General features: G+C 40.2%; 3 protein-coding genes across 4 annotated transcripts in view; 2 read left to right on the forward strand and 1 right to left on the reverse strand.

Moving 5' to 3' along the window:
* Positions 1-509: 509 nt before the first annotated feature.
* traf5 (Tnf receptor-associated factor 5) overlaps positions 510-27,115 on the forward strand; it is a 36,463-nt gene continuing 9,857 nt past the window's right edge. Inside the window, exons 1-9 of one of the 2 annotated variants that reach the window (XM_085275942.1) lie at positions 510-634; positions 19,369-19,664; positions 19,984-20,047; positions 21,891-21,992; positions 22,277-22,441; positions 22,735-22,812; positions 23,374-23,448; positions 23,535-23,627; positions 24,102-24,242. In XM_085275942.1, coding sequence (XP_085132068.1) covers positions 19,372-19,664; positions 19,984-20,047; positions 21,891-21,992; positions 22,277-22,441; positions 22,735-22,812; positions 23,374-23,448; positions 23,535-23,627; positions 24,102-24,242 — 1,011 coding nt within the window. In that variant the 5' untranslated portion in view covers positions 510-634; positions 19,369-19,371. Of the gene's footprint in view, positions 635-18,103; positions 19,665-19,983; positions 20,048-21,890; positions 21,993-22,276; positions 22,442-22,734; positions 22,813-23,373; positions 23,449-23,534; positions 23,628-24,101; positions 24,243-27,115 lie in introns of those variants that run through there. The other variant, XM_085275943.1, reaches the window with a different exon arrangement.
* On the reverse strand, positions 3,950-8,121 carry LOC146571938 (uncharacterized). The gene is made up of 6 exons (XM_085275940.1): positions 8,080-8,121; positions 6,695-6,820; positions 6,445-6,578; positions 6,173-6,338; positions 5,692-5,985; positions 3,950-5,391 (listed from the first exon to the last, which is right to left on the reverse strand). Exons 1-6 carry the CDS (start codon positions 8,112-8,114, stop codon positions 4,536-4,538), a joined length of 1,611 nt encoding a protein of 536 aa, XP_085132066.1. The 5' UTR covers positions 8,115-8,121; the 3' UTR covers positions 3,950-4,535.
* LOC146571939 (putative E3 ubiquitin-protein ligase HERC4) lies at positions 5,538-15,238 on the forward strand. The gene is made up of 12 exons (XM_085275941.1): positions 5,538-8,480; positions 8,930-9,066; positions 9,296-9,510; positions 10,401-10,459; positions 10,542-10,607; positions 10,813-10,878; positions 11,770-11,857; positions 11,946-12,160; positions 12,281-12,548; positions 12,693-12,847; positions 13,064-13,302; positions 14,558-15,238. The coding sequence occupies exons 1-12, from the start codon at positions 8,359-8,361 to the stop codon at positions 14,806-14,808; spliced, it is 1,881 nt and encodes a 626-aa protein (XP_085132067.1). The 5' UTR covers positions 5,538-8,358; the 3' UTR covers positions 14,809-15,238.

Consider the following 27,115-nt stretch of genomic DNA (forward strand, 5'->3'; position numbering starts at 1 on the left):
AGAGCATTGTGATCCGATCTCTTTGCTCTAATGAAAAAATCAAGCCGCTGAGGTGAAATTTAGCCGGAGGAAATTATTTGATATTCAATTCTGAATTTCACAAAGACAGCCAACATACCAGGTTCAAATGGTGTAAGTGGCAGGTATAGTTCTGTGTCACCAGCGTAAAAATGTACAAAAATCTCACTAAACAGTTAAAAAAAAAAGTAGCCTACGGTAACAGCAGACAGATTCAAGAGAAGAGCCCTTAGAGTTGCACTGCAACTTCATTATGTACGCTGTATTTCGTTGGAGTGATGTAGCATATCAATCTAGATTACTGGATTTTAATCTGAGTAAATGTTCTGAGTACTTCTTCCAACAGTGGTTGATATTAATCTTGTAACTTGCCTTTCATTACAGTTTGAATGAAACGATTTTTCTTACCTCGTGTGAGCTGCAATAGGCCTATAGCATCGGGCAGCAGCAGGTTGTTGAATCACTTCCTGCATTAACGTTTCCTTCTCCTGCTGCTACGGCTGCGCTGCCTATCATAGGATCATCAATAGCGATCATTAACATTGATCCATGCTGGGACTGCATGGATCGCTGTCTTGAAGTGTTTTAATGTCTTCAGAGAGATTCACTTACTGAGGTAAGAAAACCAAACGCTGAAGCTTGGACTCACAGTGGAAAATGAAAGTAAATCAGCCGTGGTGCTCAGAGGGAACATCTGGCGTTCGAAACTTTTCAGAGGATAAACGCGTTAAATATCCGAAAGGTATGGCAAGCCATTAGTGCCAAAATTCGCCACTTTCCTAACCCGTTTGGTTAAGAAATGGCGTAAAAAACGCCGTTTAATTTTTCAAAACGCCGAAAAAAACGGCGTTCTGTTCCGACAAACGCCGCTTTTTCCGCCGCTCGGATGGCGCCCTGAACGCACCATCCGAGTGACGTAAAAAGCGGCGTTCAAAGACAGACGGAAACGCCGTTTTTTACGCTACTCGGCACAAAACGCCGTTTTTATGCATCTTTGAACGGCGTTTTTTACGGCGTTCTCTGCCAGCTGTAACGGCGTTTAAAACGGCGTTTTATTGAAATTATGCAGGGCACTCCCCATGGTTCCCTCATCCAATTACTTTCAACTCATTTCACCCAATCAAAGAAGAGGAAGTGCAGACCACACTAATGCATCACCGATTCACCTTGCTGCTAAGTGATTGCCTATTCAGTACCAGTGCTTGTCACAGTATTCACTTGTATTATAATCCCACTATGCATTTTGATGTGTTTAAGGCATGATCGAGCAAACAAACGACAGAATACTTTTTCTGAAACCTTAACTGTGTTACCTGTTATGGCAGCTAACAGGTAATGAGCAGAGCTAGCTCTGCTCATTTCTGAGCTTCTTTCTTATTTTCCTCTTTACTTCTCTTAACCTTTAACTTATGTTTTAGCAATCAGATCCTGCCATCTTGCATTACCGCTTCGTGCTAGTTATGTTGACTTTTCTCTTCTTTTGTCTCCACTTTTTTCACCCGTGTTTGGACACTCGGCGCATGGCTCCTTTGTTTACATTAGGGATCAGCTGTTAGCGCTGCGCCCTGCAGCTGCGCTACCGGCAGACATACCCTACATCCCCAGTGAGGGAAGAAACGGGGGTGATGTCTCCCGAGGACACCTCACACACCTTCTCTCCTTCCTGTAATCACTTTAAATGTGAGATCGCTCCCTGATATGATTGAGGAGCTAATGACGCTAACCCGGTCACAGTGGCAGTATCCCGGCACTGCCCGGTACTCCCTCTGTGAGTAGGCTGCCCGGCTTCCAGCTGCTGCGGGCGGACAAGACGAGAGACAGCGGTGAGAGGAAAGGAGGGGGGCTGGCAGTGTTTGTTAAAGACGGTTGTGGTATCTCTGGGCACATCGCTGTGAAAGAACAACTCTGCAACACAGACATTGCGCTATTAGCCGTTAGCATCCGTGGAGGTAGCCTGTGACTCTCTGTGGTCCGCAGACTGCAAACGCAATCTCCGAGAGCTCTTCTTCTAATATCAGGGGACTTTAATCATGTCTCGCTGGACTCCACACTGCCCACCTTCACCCAGTATGTGACCTGCCCCCACCGTAGGCAATAAAACATTGTACTTAATGTATGCCAATGAAAAAGTGGCATACAGTTCATCAGCTCCCCCTGCCCAGGGAAGATCGGATCGTAACCGAGTGCGTCTTGTCCCTGTGTGTGCAGCCCTTACTGTGCAGGGAGCCACTAATCACCCACGCAGTGCAGAGATGGTCCGCGGAGGGCATATAAATAAATAATAAAAGCAAGTAAATGACAGTATGCTCTTTCTGAAACAAACGGAGACCTTAACTTTTATCAAAATACCGTTTTACTCAGTTTAAAGTAATACCACTGTATAATAGCCTTCAAATTTAATAATGTTAACAGTATCTCAGGAATATTTTTGCCCTTTCAACATGCATTAAAAAAATAGATATACAGTTTTGAATCAGACCTGTATGTACGTTTTCTCAAAATTGACGTAAATAAGTAATCTCAAGAACCTGAAATAATAGTTTCCCACGTAAACTGGAGATGTCCTTGTCAATGTCATCAGAGTACTGTGGATGTCTTACACGAATTTGAAACATAAAACCAGAGTGGCACATGACAGTGTTGCACATAACATAACTAGTTTATATGACATGAAGTTATAAAAAAAAAAAAGAATCCATGTAACTTGGTAATGGCTTCTTTCTGATAACTGTCGGCTGCAGTGTGCATTATCTTGACAAAAGTATAAGATACTGAACCCACTGATATGATGTGGTGGAGGAGCACAAATACCTGGACACCCACATATATACATTTGCTGAACTGGAAGATCAAAACAGAAGCTGTACACAAGCAGTGTATGGGCAGGCTATTTTTTGTGAGCAAGCTTGTGCAGCGCACTTTGATGTGTTCTTCTTGGATCAGGAGAGCAAGCTCTGTGATTGGCTGCACTTCGGAAGCTGTGGTGGAGAGGAAGTGAGTGAACAAACTGCCATGCATCATGGATATTCCTCTCAATCCACCTCACCAGGTACTTCTCTAAAAGTGTGACTCAGGTCTGTTGCCCCAAAGGATACAGGAAATGTTAGATATTTTAGTATTTTGGGAGCATGTACTGAATACCTTTTTTGATGATATTATACAAAGGACCCTGTTTCTGCAATGCCCTTTGTTTGAACTTCATCTCCTCTTGCTGCGACCCCACAGGCAACTTCCTTTGGCCTGCTGGTCTGGAAAATCCAACAGTTCATCTATATGTAAAGAAGGCACTTAAACTGGAACAGGCATAGCTGCGTTGATCCTGCTGTGGTATAGTGGGACAGTGCATTCCTCGAGTGCACATCAAGTTTGCAGCCTGCTAAAGATCACACACCATTGATTATGTGCCTTTAGGTATATATGGTTAAACATTTCCTAATGCAAATAACTACATGCAGTATTCTACCATGTGCAAACTTATATCACTAAAGGATTCTAACTGTCTAGTGTTTAATGGACCTGTCAAAAGTATGTTGAGATTATAGAAGGCCCCTTTCAGAGCTAGGGGGAACTTCCTTATATGGTTGTAACTTGTAACTTGAAACTTGTTGACACACTTTTACCCTTCTGCCTATAAAAACCCTGCACAGAAGAATAAACTTTGAGTTGATTTTGGGAAAGCAACCTGAAGCAGTCTCTGTATCATTTTGTTCTCCCAGGCTACTCCCGGCGCTGTAACTAACCCGCTGAACGGCATACCTGAGCTTACTTTGAATAATTAATCTTATACAAAACTCTGCTTATCGCTGCCCACGTCTCGAAGGAAACTCGATCCACGGATGACCCGGAAGGAGAGATTTCTTTCAGGAAATGCACTGATTTCCATGACAGAATTCACAACAACACAGACACAGGTCGGTTCTTTGAAACGGGCGTTTATTACTTGGGCCTTCTCTCCTTGGCTTCACCATCACCAGTACGCCGATACACCATGAGAACTGGTCACAAGCGAACAGTACAAATCAATTAGCAACTTTAGAGTACACATATTAAGTCCAAACACAAATAACAACATTTCTCAAATGACAAATACCTCGTTGGCTGCTTGTCCTGAAAAGAGGTCCTTAAGTCCTTGTGTTGCTTTTTCTTTTAGTAAACTTTTAACTTAAAATCGCTTCATGAGAGACATCTGCTCCCTCGCAGTCCATGCAAAGTCTCGTGTACTCTCGTTAAGGGTATTCTCACGAGACACTAGCTCTTACACTTTACACATGTACATTTCAAATAAAGACATTTCAACACAAACTATATATATATTCATGATATTATGTAACTTATTATAAATCAGTCATCTACATCATGAAATCCACACAGAACATTTTAACAGCATTTACACCACTACTCAATGGTACATAGTAAACACGTATCATAACTTTTCACATTATATGTATCCAGTCACCTAGATATTTTGAAGTCTTTCCACTTGCTGCTATTATGTTTCAGTCATTAATTGAACTGTCTCAGTGATATGTGGAGTCCAGAAAGTATATTAAGCCAGTGATGAGCTCAATACCATGACTCCCTCTGGTGCCACTTAGTGGATTAAACAGTTCTACCACTTGCTCCATCACCATTCCGTCCAGAGTAAATTCAATGTCTGGCACAGTAATCCTCTCAGGCCAGTCGACCAGCAATCCCAGCTCATCTGTACCATGAGCAGCAGCACCACCACCAGAATCTGCACCTGAGCCCTGAGCAGCAGTCGTCTCACTCTCAGTGGCTGTCACACCACCATCAGCTGTCCCACCAATAGTCCCATCAGCAGCAGCTGCTCTGGTCTGAAAGATGTCCTGCATGGCAGTTGAGGCTCGGCCCTGTTGCTGGAGGCTGCCTCGGACAAAAATCTGTAATGGGCTCAAGTGTCTCTCTGTCCGCAAGCCATGATTGTTCCACTGTTGAGTGAAGTCTTTCAAATCTCTGTTGATCCTTGGGAGATAGATGTAATGGAGAGCCCAAAGGTGCATTTCATTGTCAATGTCAATGATGCCTTCCTCCTCCAGGTGGTGAAATAAATCACAGTACACATTGGTCATTCCTCGCCACAGATCACCCCAGAGCCTCTCAATTCTCTGATTATGGGTACTCCTTCCTCTTAGGGCACTTCCACGATCAAAGCCTCTGAAAATGTTCATCATCAGGCAGACAGCATTGTTTTCCCCTCCTCTGTCTGTCCGGACCCTCGAGGGTACACCATAGGATACCACGGCTCTGATGAAACTTGATAAAACAGTACTGCTACGGTTGTTGTTTGAGGCATGAAGGAAGACCACAAGACGACTGTATCCATCAATAGCCCCATGAATGACTATCCTCCACCTAAAACAGTGGTCCATAAGAAGAAAAATCTTATTTCTGCTTTGTTATTGAAACAATGGAAACACACACTCTTAATTGATTTACATGGCACTATTGCATGTCAAGTTTGTCTGTACGTTGCTTGCGATGTCTGTGTTCTCTCATTTTCCCCTTTAAACATAACCAGTTGTGTTAGAGGACTGCCCATCACAGGGCCTGGCTCTATTGGATGTGTCTTACTGTTCAACAGTTATATTTGATGTAATGCTGAATTTCACTTTGGTCAAAATAGGTGTTCAACAAATCAGTGTGCTTGGTTACCTTATCAGCTTGTGATTTCCATCAATGTGCCACAATGAGTTTGGACCTGCAACCTGATATGTTCTTCGTTCTGGTCTCCGCAAAACTGCTCTTATGGCAGCTGCTCCAGGATTTATCCGTAGCATGCTTGCTCGAACCCTCCTTCGCTGTACACGTAGTCCACGTACTCGCAGGGAGGCTCTGACAGCCTCAGGACCAATTTGTTCATTGCCAGCGACAATGTCCTGCACATGTTCATCCAGCGCACTGTCAGTCAGTTCCGCATACATTGATGCACGGGTGAAATTATACTGTCTGAAATCAGACAAAAAGAACACGAGTATTTTATCACTGCCATAACAACACACATCATTACTTGACTAGTTAGTGCACATTCAAATATACTAATTTTTACAATTTCACAATACCATTTAATTTGAATAAACAGTGGGTGTGTGTCACAAAAGAACTGAAAGTCACACTGGTTTCAAAAGTCACTGACCGCAGACGTCTTCGAATTGTACGAAGTGAAACATTCAAAATATCAGCCATCTGAGGTGCAGTGAATCCACATGACTTCAGGAATGAAAGCTGTTCCCGAGTGATAAGGTAAAGGGATCTGCCTCTACCTCTGTTGAAAACCACTGGTGCCTGGTATCCAAAAGAGCCTGAAAATATATAAGCGTTTGGTGTATTTGGAAAATAGGTTAAGACAGAGTCATAATTTATTTCACACTTTTGATCAGTCAAGGAATCGACACAATATGTGCTTACCTTGTTGGCCATGCTGAGTAGACAGTTCGACCTCCTGAATCAATTCAGCCAAGTCACGCAGAAGTTGATCTGCTGCAGTTACACTGATCAGTCTTCCTCTTGCCCACCGAAGGCTTCTCTGCATTGTCTCCAACCTCAAAGACATCAAAAAATTACTTCTTAATTCATGTTATATTTTCAGGCCATATTCCCCTTAAACATTTTATGCAAGTTAAAATGTTAAATGTTTTCCATCATGCTTTCATCATACCTCCTTAACGCTAACTGTAGCACATCTGGCCCAACATCGTCCATCAGCAGCCGCCGTGTACAGTCATTATGAATGTTCTTGCACCTTGAGATGAAAATCCTCCAGGCCATACTTTGTACTGTGATTCTACAAAGACAAAAATTTAAATTATTGCTTTCAACAGGTTTATATATTTAAATAAATCAAAAAATTTCATGTTAGTCTTCTGAAAATTGTGACTGAGCACTTTTGGAAACACTATGTCATCACTAAGTATTGGGACTGTGAACAGTTACAGAATGCATCTGAAATAAATGTCACATTCTAACAGGTTATAGTTCTGTTAATAGAGCTTTTGAATCTACGTTTCATACATATTCCTATCTTTAATAGCAGTATGTCAACGATGTCAACCAATATTTTCATATTTCAAACACACACCCAAGTTAAAAATTTGAATCTCCGCATCTTCTACTCAGCAGATCTGAAAAATCATTTTTGATAATGTTCCGATTCCATTGTCAAATGTTCCCATCCATGTTATTCATCTTTGTTTATTTTAAATGCTGTCATTAGTTTTTTTTTTCCAACTAATTACCAAAATGAACATGGTCTACATTGTTTTGCTCACTTAAATAAAACGACATTTTTGTATTGTACCCTGGGTTCATGAAGACCATGCTGTCTTTTAACTTTATTATTTCTTTTCTGCATATACTGACTGTTCTTTATTCATTTCTCTACTTTCTCCTCTCTTCTTCTTCAGTCAAGTTTAACGGCAGCTTGCATCCACTTTCTCCTCTCAATTCCGCTGAGATTAATTCCCGCTCTACTGTACAAGACTTGTGAATGGTTACCTGGAGGGATGTACCACTGTGAGAGGGGTGATACGGAACAGTCCAGGTGATCGCTGCTTTAATTTACCGGTCAGATATACCTAAATTGCACGTCGACATAGCTAGTGAACTGTAACTAGACCATAAATCAGTGATAACAAAAGAACATTCAATCTACTTTCTCCGGTACTTTATAGAAAAAAAATCAACATCAATTCAATGTCGGCTTTCTATCTGGGGTGGCAGTGCAGTAACGTGTAGCCTAATCCGGCTAATGTAACAAGTGATATAAAACCGTATTTTAAATAATATAAAGTGGCTAAACGGAGTACCATATTAAAGACCTTATTAACATGCCTCACCTAAAATGGCATGTTGGCAACATTCCTAACGGACAAAGGTTAGCATGACTTGTCTGTGAAGGTTCTCAGCATGACTTTTTTTTCGCTTACTACAATACAAAGCTAACATATAACATGTGCTTAAAAGGACAAAGCAATGTTTTTGAATCATCGCTTAGCTTTTAGTTAGCAAAGACGAACAATAATTGAGATTAACTAGGGTACTTACGGTGTTTTTTGTTGGCGCAGAGATTTCGCATGCATTCATCTGTATGTAGTTTGTCGCACATAGCTTGATTGAGACAACACAAATATGAGGTTGACTGTGATTGGTTAACACAAATTCTGATCACAGGTTGTGGTAAGGGGTGGATTAAAAATAAAACACAACCTTCAGTCTTGCTTATCCAATCACAAACAATGTACCTTCTCCCGCCGTACTTTGAATTTTAGGGATGCTATATATATATTTCTGCCAAGCCTTTTGGCGGACTTTTTGGGAACAGTCATGTCCGAACGGAGCGCTGCATTTCGACGGAGAGTCACTGATATCAGAGACAGAATGAATGCCCAATTTAACCGGCTACTGAATCAAGATGACAGTGAAGAGGGGACATCTCTTCTACAAAGGTGAAATGCTTTGGTGGTGGTTACTCTATTGGCAAGCTTTTAGCTTTGCGCCTTTTTTGTTTTTGCAAAAGGAAATAACTTTTACATTTTTAAATAATAAATGGCTCGTTTACTAATTATCTGTTACAATTCAACAACAAATTCTGTAATCATAAATGTCTATCCTAGATTGACGACTTCAAATGACAGTCATTTTAATCCCTGTTATGTGCATTTATGCATAAAGATTTTAGTTTATAAATGTAGCATATCCCATATTTTCAGGGAGCATTTAATTTGCGAGACAATCGAAAAATGCATGCAATAAACACCGATTGAACACTCATTCCTTACTCTGAGTGTGTTGGGTGGTTTTTTTTTCTTTTCTTTTTTTTCTTGGGGGGGGGGGGGGTGGGGGGGTGTCTCTGTGTGATTAGTTTCACTAAAATTATCTCATGGTCTAATGATAGCTTTGGAGTTTTCCGCCAACAGCACGGAGGTGGGCCAGTGCGCAGACCAAGAGGCGGGAGAACCAGACATCGCCAGTTAACGTTTAAGGTGTCAGTACTAAGGAATCCCACACTGACACACTACCGATCTCATAGGGGTAATCAATATTTATATTAATATTAATTATTTGGAGTGATGGGTTTGAAAAATGAGAACTACATCATGGTGTCAGTTGTTTACAAATTGTAGAATTTGGCATTAGATTTTTAGCACCTTTGTAATCTTTATTTCCTTGCACCAATAAGTTGATGTTGAGACACTACAATGTGACAATTTACCCTTTTCCGTTTTTAGGGAAAGCTAATTTGGTTTAAATTTGATTACAGATGCCACTCCTGCTACTCGGGTGGTCGTTCCTGTAAACCTAAATGCAGCTGAATTCAGGCAGGCACTACGGGACAATATTGCAGACATACCCTTGCAGTTCGATCTATGCAAAGTGAATGGACAGCGGCTCATTCTTCCTCTTGAAGAGGAGACGCCCCAAGAAATTAGAGCAAGAAACCTACTGGGTCGCTCCAATCTTTATATCCGTCCAAAGGTATTCAAATGTTCCACTCGGGTGGCTGATATGGCATAATTGTCACTATTACTGTAACTCAGTGGCGCTCCAGTCACCCTAGTATTGTATAAGACATCTTTAACATGTTACTGCTCAGAATAATAAATGCTGTGATTTTCCCCAAAGGATTTGAGACATTCATCTGATCACTATGCCAGATGGCTATGCTTAAATAATGCCCCGCCAATTGATTCACTGTTAATAACAGAAATGCAGTAGAGCAAGCTTCAACTGTGGTCTAACAGTATTTTAGGGTTAGGGTCATTTTGTTCTTGTAATCTTAGTTTCCTGGGTTCTGGCTTTTTCATTGTCTTTTGTTAATGTCCTTAACCTTTCCTTTATTTATTTATTTATTTTTTTCCCCCTCAGTTATCCTAAGTTCTACCTACCCAAAGTGTCACGGTCCTGAGTCTGTGGACTCGTTGTTTTTCTGTTTGTATTAGTTAGCTTTGATTTCATGATGTGTTTTGATTCTCTTGGGTTTGATTTCTGTCGCTAGTATTCCTAACTTCCTAGGTCCTGGGCATTTCTTGTGTTCTCCTTCTTAGGTCGTGGTTCTGTGTTCTGTTAGTATACAGTCGTCTCTGTCAGTGTGTCTCTTGTTCTGTCACCGTATCCCCTAGGTTAGTCCACGTCTGTTCAGTTTCCTGTTTTACTTTGAAAGTCTGTGTACTATGTCAATGTGTTGAGTTTTGCCTCGTCATGTCTGATGAGTCCCAGCTGTGCTCTCCTCCTGTTTCACATTCCCTAATCACCTCAGTATGTATTTAAGCCTTGTGTGTTTCCCTGCCAGTTGGCGCGTTGTCCTCTGTTCTTGTTTGTCATTTGTTGTTCCATTTCTTTTATATTTTAATAATCTGGTGTTTTAGATTACAGAGGCCAATGAGGACTCAACTGGTGGAGAAGTTGTGCAGTCTGAGATGGCAATGTAAGTCTTTGACAACTGCCTTTGGACTGTAGCACTGTGAATGCATTACACCCTCTCATCAACAATATTTACCATATTGCAGTGTGCTGCATGACACCGAGACACCTGACCATAGCAGGCACAATGTACAGGAGCCAGAGGTTATCAGGTAAATGGCACTTTGTTTGTTTATGAGTTGGAATTTTAATCTTAAACTATTGCACAATTTCATTAATTTTTTTGGTAAAAACTAGTTTGGTACAAACTAATTATATCATTATTATAACTTGGATCATTTTGTGTAGTCTAGATCAATAAATATCTGCATTGGGGTCCTCTTCCTGCTATGAAATATTTCTGCTATTCCTTTGCAGTGGTCTGCATGAAAACCATACAGCTCATTCTAGTAGGCATGGTCTCCAGGAACCAGAGGTTAACAGGCAAGTGGTAGTTGTTGAATAACATGCCAAAACTTAAGTGTAAACTGGAACTTATAAAGCACACACTATAGGTAAATAGACACTCAATAAGTACAATATACGGGGTGAGACCAGCGAATATTAAAATTTGAAAGGTTGCATGTATTGAACTGATAACATTTATGTGCTCTGAATATAGACCAATGGTTTAATTGCCTCATTCGGTTTCTGTTTTGCTTTTTCATGTTTTTCAGATTTGTTGATGTCATGATATTGGTATTTTTAATTGCTGAAAATGCATCGATAACACTTTAGTCAGCCTGACCATTCAGACACTTGGAACTAATCACCCAAACTATTCCCAGTAAATGGGCAGTTCCTTATGTTTCACAAAAAAAGGAAAAGAAGACACTGCTGGCCTGTGATAATCTTTTGTGCGCAGGAAAACTGCACTGTCAAAACTTGAAAGTTGCATTTTATAGTTTATTGATCCATTTTGGCAACCAATAACAAGATCCATTTTTGTTCCTTCATGCTGCTTGTCTCTCAAATTAAAAAAACAAACAAACAAACAAAACAAAAGGCCCATCTCAGTGCATGCTGGTCTTATACCAGTCTCTTAAGTTATCAAAAATAGCCCTGAAATTCTTCCTGGCGACTTGATAAGATAAACAACAAAACAATGAAGTGAGCATTAACCTACAAATAAAAAAATGATTAACCCAGAAATAGAAGTAAACTAACAACAAACTTTATATTTTAATATTTTGAAATTTGTTTAAATCCAAATGGCTCCAACAGATGCAATCAAGGACCAAATAATGTGAAATCAGATTCTTTTATCAGATGAGTCATTCCATTTCAGTATGTATACATGATATTAAAAAAATCAAATGCATTTGTTCTGTTTAGGGAAGAGTTTTACATTGACTCTGCAGAGTCAGAAGTATCAGACCTGGATGAGGCTGTCCTGGCTTCCCCTGAACAAAATGACTCGCATGTATGTCTCATGAACAACACTGCCAGAACTGCTGTGTATGTGTTTCATGTAGTCATGACCCTTCTCTCTCTCCCCCCCCCCTCTTCAGGACGAGATGGACCTTGCGACTGTGATGAAAGATTTCCAGGAAACTCATCTTGACACCAGCAATTATTGTGCAATAATAGCCCGACGTAGGAAAATCCTACATAGTGCCTGCATGGCACTTTCAAAGTCATATTTTGCCTGGCATAAATTGCCAAATATTGAATTTGTTGGTGAAATGGCCGATGATTATGGAGGCCCAAGGCGGGAATTTTTTCGGTAACCCATTCCCATCTCTCCCACACAATAATAGAATGCATGAATGTGTTTTTTGTTGTTGCAAAGATGAAATCACAATTTGACTCAATTTTTTTTATTTTTTACTATCTTTTCCTGCAGATTACTTATGGTCGAAACTCAGAATTCCCTAGGGATTTTTGAGGGGAAGCCTGGCAGTCTGTTGTTCAGCTATAGCCAGCAGTTGCTGTCAAGCAACAAGTTTTATACGGCTGGTAAACTGATTGCTTGGTCGATAGCACACAATGGGCCAGGGCCACGGTGTATCAACAGACACCTGTTCTGTATGATGTGTGGCCAGAAGACATCTCTTGATGACTTCGATGTAGAGGTCTTCATGGACGAAGACGTCAAACAGAACATAGAAAAGGTAAAACTGTGTGCATGCTGAGGTGTAATTAAATTCAGTGAAACACAATGCATAGCTTAACTCATCAGTGGAACGTCTCAAAATGTAAGTACACTTAGTGAATGCTTTAAACGTATGTATTTATGGAGGTGCCTAATTTTCAAGGTTTCCAGCTGCAGCACCCCAGAAGACCTGGCAGACTTGAAAAGTCACCTTGGGGACTGGATTGCAGGCTGTGGTATCCCTGACATCTACACTGCCACACTACTTGATGTTAAGAGGATAAGGGGCGAGATTGTATCTCATTTTGCGTTTCACAGGTGAGAATTTGTTAGAAAATTACAAAGTACTTTCCTGGTCAGTGCTCGTCTTCCCATTGTGTTCCCCCCTAATAGTTAACACTTAAACAAATCATCAATCTGCTGAGTTTATATCTGTATTGCAGTTAAGGTGGTGTTTAAATTGACAAAACTTTTTGTTTTGTTTCACAATTTTGCTATGTTGTATGAATTGAGAGTACAATCTGTGGTCAACAGGGTTGCCAGCATGATTCAGCAGTTTGTTGCCGGTATGGACTCGTGTGGTCGGTTCTGGCAAATGGTGAAGAGATGCTGGAAGCAGTTCCTTCCTGTATTTACAAATGCAGGAAATAAACTTACAAGGAACAGCTTCCAGGATCTCTTCACCATTGGATGGAGTCCAGCTGGAAGTAACAGACGTGAAGAAGAGGAAGCAACCATCTTTCAGTGGGAATGGTGGCTTATGGCCATTCAGGGTGAGTACATAGAATACAACACATGTCTTGTTTCTGTTTGAATTGCTTCAGGCATTTAATGTTAAATACAGTGTCCACAATACAAAATACAGACAACTAAATCGAAACAACACTTGGGTGCAATAAAACCTTAGAACTTTGCAAAATCCACCCCTTCTTAGAGCATATGAGGAAGTTTTTGATTATTTTACCTTTTTAGGTGAGGTATTTGAAAGGAAACCACCTACAACAAATATTTTTGGAAGATTATTTCTTTTATCCTCTGTCATCTCTACCAGATCTTGCTTGTTTAGACTGATAGATAGGATGTAATTTGATTTTCATTGTGATTTCTGGTAAAACATTAATTTTATTACATGACCGAAAACTTCTAACACTAAAATATTAAATAGTTATATTACATACTTGTATTTAAAATATGGTAAAATTTATGATTCAATTGTATTAGCACATCTGAGAATTAAGTAAATGGTAAATGGCCTGTATTTGTATAGCGCTTTACTAAAGCAGTCATCCACACATTCACACACTGGTGATGGCAGCTACATTGTAGCCACAGCCACACTGACAGAGGTGAGGCTGCCGGGCACTGGCGCCACCGGGCCCTCTGACCACCACCAGTAGGCAACGGGTAAAGTGTCTCACCCAAGGACACAACGACCGAGACTGTCCGAGCCGGGGCTCGAACCGGCAACCTTCCGATTACAAGACTCAAGACTCTTGAGCCACGATCACCCCCAGTGTTTTTGCAGTGTTTAAGATAGAATAACACAATTTGAAACTTGTCTCCCTTTGAGACAAAGGTCATTTGTTAATTAGATGCACTGCCTAACTAGAACCTTCAGGTATTACGTTGACTATAACGAAACCTCCTGTATATTAGTGTCTTAGAGTAATCGAGTGGTGCAATGACAACACCCACGCAAATGTGACATCACTAGAAAGCCAATGTACTCTTGCAAGGACAGAATGAATAACTTCTTTAAAAAAAATACACATTGCATAAACAGTCCTTGACATATAGGTCTGACTCGGAGGACAAAATTAATTTCCTGTCTTAGCAGGGCAGGATTGCTTCGAGTAATTTTTTTTTTTTTTTTTTTTTAATGCAATGCTTTGCAATAATTGTTTTGCCTAACAACCTGTTTTTGACTCCAAAATAGTCATTAACGCAACTGTTCTACTATGCAGTCAGTGTAACTGATTATAAATCTACACATTGCACCTTATTTAACACTTGTATGTATTTTAACAGAGCGAGAGGTGGACCACACATTTGAAGAGCTCCTCGTCTTTATAACTGGGGCTGACTTACTTCCACCACTGGGGTTCCCACAGTCCTGCAACATCGACTTCTACGATCAGGAGTCAGGGATGCGGCGTATCCCGTACACATCAACGTGCAGCTTATCCCTGTATCTCCCAAGAGGTGTTGCAGATGAAGATCAATTCAAAGATCTTATGAATGATGCCTTAAAAGGATCCCTGGGATTTGGAAAGGTGTAGCTGCATACATGAACTGATGCTGGGAAGCTGTGGTTAAAACCTGTGGGCTTTTGGGATGAAGTTCTTATTGTAAATGTTCTTAAAGGGGATTGCTCCTGGCACTCAGGCTTCTTAAAGATTTTACATTTTAAAGGTGTTTTTACAAATGACTGTTCATTGTGTATATAGTTATATTTATAGTCCAGTTAAGACAACTAGGGTATTCATGCATCAAGCTATGCAAAATAAGTGGTGTTCAGAAAGTTTCCAGGAAATAGTTCAAATGACAATTCATCTAGAAATATTCTTTTGAAATATTGTTGTTTATGTTCAATTATAGTACACTGCATAGAGTGGTTTTTGTTTTTTATTTTCAAGATGTACAAGAGATGCCAGACAAACTTTGAACTAAAAGACACTGACTTTTGTAAAATAAAATATTGTAATGTCAGTTCTCATGGTGTCTTGTCTATTTAAAAATTAAATTTGAGGCTTACCTGTTACTGTCAAATACTGGTATTGGGTTCCATTGACGAGGGCTATGTAGTACAATTATGTGCTTAAGTCAAGGTAAAAGGTTAAATGAATTTACCCTCATTGTTCTCAAACCAAGAACTGAAGAATCAATCTCAACTCAGAATTAAAAGTTACGAATTAATTTTACTGGTTTCGAGAACAAAGCAGTTTTAACAAACTGACTTTAAGCTCCGGCGTTAACTCTGAGATTGACACCTGGCCTTTCACTATAACCTGGTTAAAAATCAATTATGTAATTGTGGTAGACTTATGTAAGAGGCTGTAAAGCTTTTTTGTAAAAAAAAAAAAAGAATCACGTCAAGATGATGAACACTGGTATTAAAATTATATTTTATACATAAGGCAATAACTGTAATTACCAAAGTAAAAATGATTTGTTAGACTCAGTTTGTTGGTGAACGATGCTTAAAAAGTGTGTAGCAATTTGGACAGTATATCCAGTGATTGCTTTGCTTTTTCTATGGTCACGGCTTACCTACTTTATTACAGTCATTTGGCTGTACGTGAAAATATATTTAGCTAAAGTTCCTTCTGCTTGTTTAGGTTTATCTCTGTGTTATAGGTTCATTCAGCCCAACCTCAGGAAACTTGTCTGCTTTCCTACTGTCATCTCTACAAGCCTAAAAACAATTTTAAAAGAGGCTATACACATGACATTTTTTCTACTTAATTTACTCGTGTGTGCCATACAGAGGGAAATATCTCAATCAGAATCGCATTTATTGGAAAAGTATATGCGCAAACACATACAAGGAATTTGGTTCCATTTGAGGGCATCTTTCAAGCACAAAAAAGTAAAACACAATCCATATATGTGTATGGACATGCATAAATACACACGCACACAGGTGTATAAACTAACAATATAATACACAATCTAATTCTTTTACACAGAAATTACAGGATTACAGAAGTTGATACCAAAGAGTGCAGTTGCAGTCTAGCAGTGTGACAGTTTAACCACTTAGGAGGGAGATGGCGGGGGAAAGAATTTTGATCAAAGTTAATGTCTCCACTTATTTCGAAAAGAAAAAAGTGGTATTACTTTAAACTGAGTAAAACGGTATTTTGATAAAAGTTAAGGTCTCCGTTTGTTTCAGAAAGAGCATACTGTCATTTACTTGCTTTTATTATTTATTTATATGCCCTCCGCGGACCATCTCTGCACTGCGTGGGTGATTAGTGGCTCCCTGCACAGTAAGGGCTGCACACACAGGGACAAGACGCACTCGGTTACGATCCGATCTTCCCTGGGCAGGGGGAGCTGATGAACTGTATGCCACTTTTTCATTGGCATACATTAAGTACAATGTTTTATTGCCTACGGTGGGGGCAGGTCACATACTGGGTGAAGGTGGGCAGTGTGGAGTCCAGCGAGACATGATTAAAGTCCCCTGATATTAGAAGAAGAGCTCTCGGAGATTGCGTTTGCAGTCTGCGGACCACAGAGAGTCACAGGCTACCTCCACGGATGCTAACGGCTAATAGCGCAATGTCTGTGTTGCAGAGTTGTTCTTTCACAGCGATGTGCCCAGAGATACCACAACCGTCTTTAACAAACACTGCCAGCCCCCCTCCTTTCCTCTCACCGCTGTCTCTCGTCTTGTCCGCCCGCAGCAGCTGGAAGCCGGGCAGCCTACTCACAGAGGGAGTACCGGGCAGTGCCGGGATACTGCCACTGTGACCGGGTTAGCGTCATTAGCTCCTCAATCATATCAGGGAGCGATCTCACATTTAAAGTGATTACAGGAAGGAGAGAAGGTGTGTGAGGTGTCCTCGGGAGACATCACCCCCGTTTCTTCCCTCACTGGGGATGTAGGGTATGTCTGCCGGTAGCGCAGCTGCAGGGCGCAGCGCTAACAGCTGATCCCTAATGTAAACAAAGGAGCCATGCGCCGAGTGTCCAAACACGGGTGAAAAAAGTGGAGACAAAAGAAGAGAAAAGTCAACATAACTAGCACGAAGCGGTAATGCAAGATGGCAGGATCTGATTGCTAAAACATAAGTTAAAGGTTAAGAGAAGTAAAGAGGAAAATAAGAAAGAAGCTCAGAAATGAGCAGAGCTAGCTCTGCTCATTACCTGTTAGCTGCCATAACAGGTAACACAGTTAAGGTTTCAGAAAAAGTATTCTGTCGTTTGTTTGCTCGATCATGCCTTAAACACATCAAAATGCATAGTGGGATTATAATACAAGTGAATACTGTGACAAGCACTGGTACTGAATAGGCAATCACTTAGCAGCAAGGTGAATCGGTGATGCATTAGTGTGGTCTGCACTTCCTCTTCTTTGATTGGGTGAAATGAGTTGAAAGTAATTGGATGAGGGAACCATGGGGAGTGCCCTGCATAATTTCAATAAAACGCCGTTTTAAACGCCGTTACAGCTGGCAGAGAACGCCGTAAAAAACGCCGTTCAAAGATGCATAAAAACGGCGTTTTGTGCCGAGTAGCGTAAAAAACGGCGTTTCCGTCTGTCTTTGAACGCCGCTTTTTACGTCACTCGGATGGTGCGTTCAGGGCGCCATCCGAGCGGCGGAAAAAGCGGCGTTTGTCGGAACAGAACGCCGTTTTTTTCGGCGTTTTGAAAAATTAAACGGCGTTTTTTACGCCATTTCTTAACCAAACGGGTTAGGAAAGTGGCGAATTTTGGCACTAATGGCTTGCCATAGAAAGGTGCTTAAAGTTGTTTGAGAGAAGCATAGCAGTAAGTAAAACGGCCTCCAGAGCATTAATTTGAGCTGAAATGTAAAGAAAGACGCAGCAGCGGGGATTCCCCAGTAGACTGAGCACAGACAACACAACGACCTCTGTCTCTTTTACTTTAAATACATTTAACGCACAATTAACGTTGTTTTTACGGTTTCATAGCAGTATAGTAGCGGCAAAGATAAAGTTCACGTGTACCTATCATTAGCATGTGCTGTGTATGACGCCCCACTGTGTGCTGTAACTGTGCGCACACACCTAGAAATGTACAGTCTTGTTCTTTTGATGATAACGGGATGATTGATCCGAAATATTTTACTTTTAGTTATGATTTCCTAATGCGTTGTAGAAGTTGGATTTGTTATTAAAGCTCTGCCTATAGTTTTGTTTTTCTTTTTTCTTTTTTTTTTTTTTTACATGTATTACTATATATGCTACAGACTTTGGGGGAAAGCACGGTGGCACGGTGGTTAGCACTGTTGCCGCACAGCAAGAAGGTCCTGAGTTCAATTCCACCATCAGGCCGGGGTCTTTCTGTGTGGAGTTTGCATGTTCTCCCCGTGTTTGCGTGGGTTCCCTCCGGGTACTCCGGCTTCCTCCCACCGTCCAAAGACATGCAGTTTGTGGGGATAGGTTAATTGGAAACTCCAAATTGTCACTAGGTGTGAATGTGAGTAGGAATGGTTGTCTGTCCTTGTGTGTTAGCCCTGTGACAGACTGGCGACCTGTCCAGGGTGTACCCCGCCTCTCGCCCTACGACAGCTGGGATAGGCTCCTGAAAAGGAAAAGCGGTAGCGAATGGATGGATGGACTTTGGGGGAAAGCATGTTATGGTGTCAGAGATAGTAAGGGTAGATGACTTTAAAAACCTGGGGGCAACCATTGAAAGCAATGCATTGTGGACAAGAGAGGTGAAGAAGTGGGTTGGGATTAGTGTCAGGTGTGATTTGTGACAGTGATACCAATGAAAACGAAAGGAAAGATTTACAAAATGGTAGTGAGACCTGAGGTTGAGTGGTTTGGAAACAAAGTTAGAGAGACAAGGCTGGCATGTGCAGAAGAGGAATAGTGGATATATTAGAAATGGAGACAGTGGATTTTGAATATAGACCTGCCAGGCAGGACAAAAAGAGGAAGACCACAGAGAAGATTCATGGATGTATATGCAGAGGGTTGATGTGACAGAGGAGGATGCTAAGCATAGGGTGTGTTGGAGTCAGATGATCCACTGTGGCAACCCCCAACGTAGTGATGCCATTTTGCACTGCACAATTTTCTATATCATATTTCTATATTTCAATCACCTGTACTAGCTCTTTATTCTGGCCTCTTGCAAGCTCATGGCAACAGCAAATACAAATCAGGGAGGATCCCCGGAGGAGGCAAGCATTCCCTCTGAGACCTACTCGTTGAGGTCCGAAGAGTCGAGGCTGGGGTCTGAGGAATCCAGAAGGAGGTTGTCGGGCCCCACAGTCTCCTGGGATTCAGAGCTGGCTTCCATCAGGCACAGGTTAAAGTTTGTGTTGAAGCTGAAGGAGGAATTTGTTTGTCCAATCTGCAGAGAGGTGGTGCTCAATCCCCAGCAAAACTCCTGTGGTCACATCTACTGCTTCCACTGTCTCCAAGGACTATTGTAAGAGCTAGTACACCTTAAGATGCACACACACTGGCACAGTTCACATAAAACCACATTTATACTGACACAAGCCTTGTAAAAAATTTGATATAGTCTCCCAAAAAACACACGTGAAATTGAAAAGAACTAAAAGAAAAGCTGTTCAAGTTAAACATATTGGTCTTACAGTCCATCTATTAAAAAAGTTCAGTCAATTTAAGACATGAGCTGGTTGACATAGCACCCTTACTGACACAGTCTACCTTAAAACACACTTATTTTAACACATGTCCTCCTTAAAAAAAGTATGGTTGGGTCATTGTGCTTGGTGTTGCAGGGAGAGTTCATCACCGTCCAACCCAGTTTGCCCAGTGGACAAAGCTGTGATCACAACAACTGAGGTGAGACAGAGGGCAGCTGTAATTTGTCAGGCAGACTTTTAGCTTCTGCAGAAGCTAGAGCTGTGCCATTTACGGTTTTCTTGGCAGGTCCAAGTGTGACATGCCAATACCAATTTTTACTGATTCAGAATTTCTTCATAAGAACTATAATTGACAGCATATAAAACAAACTTTTTTTTAATAGAAACATTTATTTTCATAGTAAAATTAATTATTAAGATTTTTTATTTAATCAGGATTGTAATAATATATAGGATTGTCTCTCACTGAAACAACTGAAAATAAAGTGTCCTGCTACTGGAAAGAAGTGGGCCTCAAATAATGAACTAAAAATGAGTTGCTATACACCCACCTTTACCTGATATGTTTGACCTTTTTTAAAAAAAAAACAAATAAAAGAAAAAAAAGAAGCAAATGTAAAAGATTCATATAGCAAAATAAATGGCCTATAGGTCAACAAACATGATTGATACCCTGATGTCATCTCCCTGGTCAAGAGTGGTTATGGTACAACAGTAATATTTACATTTTCACATAGAATAGAGGTGGGGTCAGACTGTCTCTTGCAAATTGAAACAGATCATTGCAATAAATAAATTAAATCCATTTGTCTTTTTTTTTTTTAAATAAACACAATATCTTCTTCATACACATAGACTAACATCACAAGAGCCTGTGTTTTTTAAGCGATAACACTGAGGTTTCAACAATATTTGCTGTGTCTCTAATAGTTGTAGTGTACAGTAGAATGTTTCTCTTAAATTAGCTACCTGAGTGGCCAAAACCTATGTAATGAAAGTACAGAATCTAAACAGTAAAGCAGAGGACCAGCTGCAAACAATGACATATAAAAGTAAATGAGTTGCATAAAGTGATTTGAATACTCATGTAGAGTACAATAGCAAGATTTAAGAATCAGTCCATTTGCCATTATGTGAAACTAACTGTGAAGAAGTACATGTTTTACTTTGTCATAGCATACATTCATTATTATTCAATGAGTTTTTTGAGCTAGTTGATAAAGAAGTGTTTGTGGCTGAATAATGAAAATTTCACTGACCTTTGCTTCAGCACCACAGTCAGGTCAAGATTTAAGGTTAAATAATGTATAATTTGTGTGATTTCTCCTGTCTTCCTTCCCTCACCCCCAACTGGTTGCGGCAGATTGTTGTTCCTCTCTGAGCCTGGTTTTGCCAGAGGTTTCTTCCTGTTAAAAGGGGAGTTTTTCCTTCCCGCTGTCACCAAAGCATTTGGGGGTTTCCTGGGGGGGGGTTCCTCTGTTTTCTCTGTTTTATTGTAGGGTCTTTACCTTACAATGCAGCTTGAGGCAACTGTTTTTTTTAATTTGGTGCTATATAAATAAAATTGAATTGAAGTGACTGTGTGTGTTCAAGGTAGTGAAAATCCATGCTCTCAAATGTCTGTGAAGGTTCTCAGTCATCCAGGTCATCGTAGTCAAAGGAGCTTGCAAAGAAAAGCGTCTGGACTTCTTTAAGTTGCTTGAAGACGTTTCACCTCTCATCCGAGAAGCTTCTTCATTCTTCATTTGACCTTAGAACTGAAGAAGCTTCTCGGATGAGAGGTGAAACGTCTTCAAGCAACTTAAAGAAGTCCAGACGCTTTTCTTTGCAAGCTCCTTTGACCATGCTCTCAAATGTAACAGTATGGTTCTATGTTTTTTTGGACATCAGTGGAGCTCTTGGACACAGAAGGAAAAGATACACTGACAACACATGACGACACATGCAAACGGTGTTGTCAGTTTTAGTTTGAAAATTTCAGTGTTAGTTTGAAAATGCACTTTTGATTTGTTGAAGTTATAAGAAATATTTTTTCCATGCAGGTTTTCCAGGATAACTGCTGCAAACGTGAAATTTCCAGTTTAGAAGTGTACTGCACCAATGCCCCAGCATGCACGACTATTTTCACATTAAACAATCTGCAGGTAAACTCTATATATGCAAATTGTAGTCTAACAACTTAATAGATTAGATGTTCATGCTAAATATGCATATTGACTCTCTGGCCCACAAGGACACACCATGTTTTGCATAGCAGAAATAAGGTGAGCATGGTGTTTTTAGCTAAAATCTGTGTGCTAGTGTTGATAACAAGACTATTGAAGTTTTGGACATTGCCACTGCAATATCACTCTTTGGTTTTTCAAATAGCTGAAGTCATGTTTGGCTCAGATCTATACAACTGAGGTAATCTGTTCACTCCCTGCAGGAGCACCTGAAGTCATGTCAGTATGAGCAAGTGCAATGCACCAATACAGGCTGCATTGCAGTGTTACAGAGGAGGCACTTGCAAGAACACCTGACCAACATCTGTCCATACCGCAGGGAACCCTGCCCACACTGCAGGCAGCTGTTCCAGCTCAGCCTCATTCAGGTAAAGTCCACTGACACAGCACAGAAGAGGAACAACTGCACCTTTTCTTTTACCACTGAGAATGGTGATCCAAATCTTTCCAGCTGTTCTTGGTCCAGCTTTCTCAGGTCAGGATTGGTGCTAATTACTAAAGGATTTCATTTGCTGTCAGGGGTGGACTTTATCTCACCAACGAAAATACACAGCCAAAATCTAATTGAATGCTTCTCTTCCTGAAGTGTAACTAATTTACTCTTAAAATACAGTACAAGTATAAATTTATGATGTGACTTTGTGGTGACTGTGCTCCATAGGATCATGTGCAGAGCTTGTGTCCAGATGTGAAGGTAGACTGTCCTGAAGGCTGTTCCCAAAAGGTCCCCAGACACAAGGTGAGCTCATCTTCTGAATCACATCATAGCTCTGCAGGAACAGCCATCATCTAACTGTTGCTGTTTCAAACAAACAACCAGCTGTAGTACACAAATATTCTACCAGAGCTGGTTGGTTGTTTCAGTTTTTTCTCAGTTTTAGTACTAAATCAGACATCATAACAAAACCAGAAGGGTATCACTGAAGGATGGGGGTGAGGAAAGAGATCAACTTTAACCAAGAAGATATATGTCCGCATTATTCAAATAGCAACTCTTGTACGTCAGTGGCACAATCTGAAATAACTGGCAGTTATGTATATCCCATCCCCTGCATTCAGTATATACATCATTTATATACAAAACAGTGGACAGCTTAGCAAAAAAAAGCACTATAGTGCTACCAGAGTCTAAAATTGTGAAAATTATTAAAAGGACATTGTTGCTGTAGTTATATATAGTATAAGCTGATGTAACAGTTTCTGATTCACATATACAGACCCCAAGAATTGCTGACCAATCAGTTAAGTATTCCACAAAGTCATCTAGTAACCTGATTTTTTTTCTTTTCTTGCTTTCCAGCTGACCAGTCATAGACAGTTATGTCCTGAAGTTAACAATGACTGCTGTTTTAAGAAATTTGGCTGCTCTGTACAGGTTAGTTCAACTGATGAAATAGTGAAATTGGTTGCTTGGACGTTTAAGATCAAGTGACTTTTTTCCTGTTATGCTATGATTCACAGGGTAAAAGAAGGAATGCCAAGCTTCATGAAGACAAAGCTATCAATCACCACATGCTGCTGGTCCTGAGGAGCAATACCCACCTGGAGAAACAAGTATTTCCACTTTACATAATGATATTGATACTGTACAACAGTACACATATATAACAGCAGTCATTGGGTTAGAGGCATGACGGTGAGGTTCACATATAAGCTCATGTTGACAGTGGTCCAGGAGTTATTAAAGGAATTAAAATGTGTAGGCTCCTGCAGAATAGCACGTGAAATATGAAAAAATCTGCTCCGTTTCAGAAAAACTCATAATTCACAATAATAATCAAGATTTCTCCAATAACATATTTTTCTTTTCTTGTGAGAGTTTAGAATATTCTGATTTTATAAGTAACTTAGTATATTATTAAAAATAAACTCTTACTTGAAAAAGTTACATTAAGTATTCAAAGGATTATATCCAAGATTTTCTCACCAGCATAGCTCATTTAGTATAAGATGACAAGATAAATGTCTAAGAGATAAACGTGACAACAAGCTGTGTGTTTACCTTTGACTGTTCTCTCCCTGTCTCAGATGGAAGTTTTCCAAGAGGATTCGCTGGAAATGGAGCAGGAGGTCCAGACAGACACTTTGCTACTTACTGGACTGCAGAAGCAATTCAGACCACTTTTGCAGCTGAGCAGCAATCATGAGCATGCGGTCTCCATGGCTCAGGTTAAAACACGGCTACAATCTGACTTGTCAACTCTCCATATACTGTCTTTACTTTTATCATATTTGTAGTCAGGATGATGCTGATGAATTTTATTTCAGTTTTACTTTTATTTTTTCGTAATGGCTATATTTAAACTTTGAGGAGCTTCTTTGACTTTCTGTCTTACAGTGCATCTGGAAACTATGCACAGCAGTTCACCTGTTCCACATTTTGTCATATTACAGCTATATTCCAAATAATAATAATAATAATAATAATAATAATAATAATGGATACTTTATTGATCCCCATGGGGAAATTACTTGTTTTTCTCTGCATTTGACCCATTCACTCAGTGAAGCAGTGGGCAGCCCACTAAGCAGGCGCCCGGGGATAGGATTGAATTGATATTTTACCTTAAAATTCTAAACACAATGCTGCCTAATGACAAAGTAAAAAAAGGTTGCTTGAAATTATTGCAAATTTATTAAAAGGGAAAATAAGAAATATAACACCTACATGAGTATTCAAAACCATAACATTTAAAATTGAGTTCAGGTACATCCTATTTTCATTGATCATGTTTCTACAACTGGCTTGATCTGTGGTCAATTCAGCTGATTGGACATGATTTGGAAATACACTGTCTATATAACATCCCATAGAGTTTTTTGGCCTTTAATTGGCTTTTTTGATAGGGAGAGTGAAAAATCAACAGGAAAGCAAAGGGTGAGAGAGAGGGGAAGACATGCTGCAAAGGGCTGTGACTCAGACTCAATGCCCAATGCCATCCCTACAGTGAAGCATGGTGTTGGCTGTATCATGCTATAGAGATTTTTTTCAACAGCAGGAATTGGGAAACTATTCATCATTTAGGGAAAGATGAATGCAGCAATGTACAGAGGCGGTTCTGTAAATATCCTTGAGTGGTACAGCCAGAGACCAGACTTCGAACCTGATTGACAGATCAGGTTGAAACTGACTGCAGATCTCTAGAGAGATCTGTGCGCTGACACTCCCCATCCCTCCTCCCCACATGATAGAGCTTGAGATTTTCTGCAAAGAAGAAACTGCAGGAAAAAAGACTTGTTGCATCATACTCGAAAAGATTTAAGGCTGTAATTGCTTCAAAAAGTACTGCAACAAAGTATTGAGCAAATGTTGCATATACCTATGTACAACTGTTTTTTACTTTTACTAAATTTCAAAAGTTTCAAGCAAACTTTTTTCACTTTGTCATTAATGGTATTGTGTGTAGAATTTCAGGCTGAAAATGAATTTTATCCATTTTTAATGACGCTGTAACTAGGGATGGGTATCGTTTAGGTTTTATCCAACACCGGTGCCAAACCGGTACTTTTGAAACAGTGCCGGTGCTTAAACGGTGCTCGAACCGGTGCTCGAACCGGTGCTTAAAGAATGGAGAACACAAAATTGGTCCAAAAACCTCTCATGTTCAGCTGTTTTTTGTAAAAATATAACAATGTTAGCCTTTTCTGCAGCTATGGGGCATATATGGTATCACTCTTGGCTGGAAGCAGTGCTTAAACAATGGAAAAAACACAAACTTTGTCCAAAAACCTCTCATGTTTAGCTGTTTTCCACTTTTTCTTTGGTCATTTTACCCTTTTTGGCCAGGGTGAAGGGAGTATCTGCCATTAAACAAGAAGCCGCATGTAACTACAACGCTGTTTGCTAGTTCACCTTACATGCATTAATGTAATAACGTGGTTAGCCTACTCAACGTAAATTACACACGAACAACATTAAGCTACTCACGCAGAGAAGAACGGCTGCTGCTGCCATCATCATCATTTCTGCTACACTGGCAGGGCTAGGGGCCAGGACTCTCCTCTTCAGGTTTTTGGGGGATGTTGCTAACTCCGAGTCCGATAACAGGCAAACCACCCGTAGTAGGTACGGCGCATTTCTCGGCTTTTAAAACAACGCTATGCGTCGCCAGGTGTTTCATCAGATTTGAGGTGTTACCTCCTTTGCACAGTATCACCTTAAAGCACTTGTTGCTGCTGAGTTTGCATCTTTTGCTGTGAAGTACAGCCAGACTTTGACCGCTTCACCTTGGGCATTTTTAATCTGTAGATCTGCTCTAAAAGAACGTATGTGAAATGAAAAATGATTGGCTAGAATCTGAAGCATATGACATCTCAGGAAAAAAAAGCACCGATATAAAACACCAAATGTGCGCTGCTTTTTGTTCTGGTTACTACCGTTTATGTCAGAACCGGTACCCATCCCTAGCTGTAACATGACAATATAGGGAAGTGAAGCACTGTAAATACTTTCCAGATTCACTTTAAAACAGCGGACACTGGAAGTTAAACCCAAAGAGGTTAAACCCAAAACAGGCCCCTTAAAGTTCAACTATACTGCAAAACCCCAAAAGTTACCAGAACCTTTTTTTTTTTTAAGTTGAAGCTTATAAGAACTTCAAGAGTTTGAATACATTTGACACGTACCTTTTGACTGCAATAAAATTAGCACATTTAAAAAAAAAAATGTTTATTAAGATTTTTGATATAAAGAAAAAAAACAGACAACACAACAGCAAGGGCAAAAAAACAGAAGGCAAAAAATTACACTGCATCAACAAAGATACTACTTCAACACTGGCAAGCTACAAAAATAAAACACTAGGGTGGTAGACTGAATTATTGATCAGAAGACTTTGTTTTAATACATGATCTAAAAATGGCTGCCACACATTAAAAAACGTACTAAGTTTGTCCTCTAATGTATACCTAATTCTCTCCATATGCAGTAGAGCAATCAGTTCTGCCAGCCACGAGGTACAATGTCAGACTTCCAGAGAGCCAAGATAATTTTCTTAGCAATTACCATTCCTAACAGAATTGTAGTTTGTGCAGCAGAGCTG

This window comes from Mchenga conophoros, linkage group LG6 (genome assembly GCF_057382185.1).
Source record: "Mchenga conophoros isolate Kocher_MC1m ecotype Shallow Benthic linkage group LG6, M_conophoros_male_GT1.1, whole genome shotgun sequence".
NCBI lineage: Eukaryota > Metazoa > Chordata > Actinopteri > Cichliformes > Cichlidae > Mchenga > Mchenga conophoros.

Bases quoted from the DNA above. Each gene is read 5' to 3' on its own strand.
- LOC146571939 (XM_085275941.1), top strand. From the start codon at position 8,359: ATGTCCGAACGGAGCGCTGCATTTCGACGGAGAGTCACTGATATCAGA. The intron at 10,879-11,769 runs GCAAGTGGTAGT...TGTTCTGTTTAG, and splicing joins CAGGAACCAGAGGTTAACAG to GGAAGAGTTTTACATTGACT. The intron at 12,848-13,063 runs GTGAGAATTTGT...TGTGGTCAACAG, and splicing joins TCTCATTTTGCGTTTCACAG to GGTTGCCAGCATGATTCAGC.
- LOC146571938 (XM_085275940.1), bottom strand. From the start codon at position 8,114: ATGCATGCGAAATCTCTGCGCCAACAAAAAACACC. The intron at 6,579-6,694 runs GTATGATGAAAG...GATGTCTTTGAG, and splicing joins CTACAGTTAGCGTTAAGGAG to GTTGGAGACAATGCAGAGAA. The intron at 5,986-6,172 runs GTCAGTGACTTT...GTCTGATTTCAG, and splicing joins ACAATTCGAAGACGTCTGCG to ACAGTATAATTTCACCCGTG.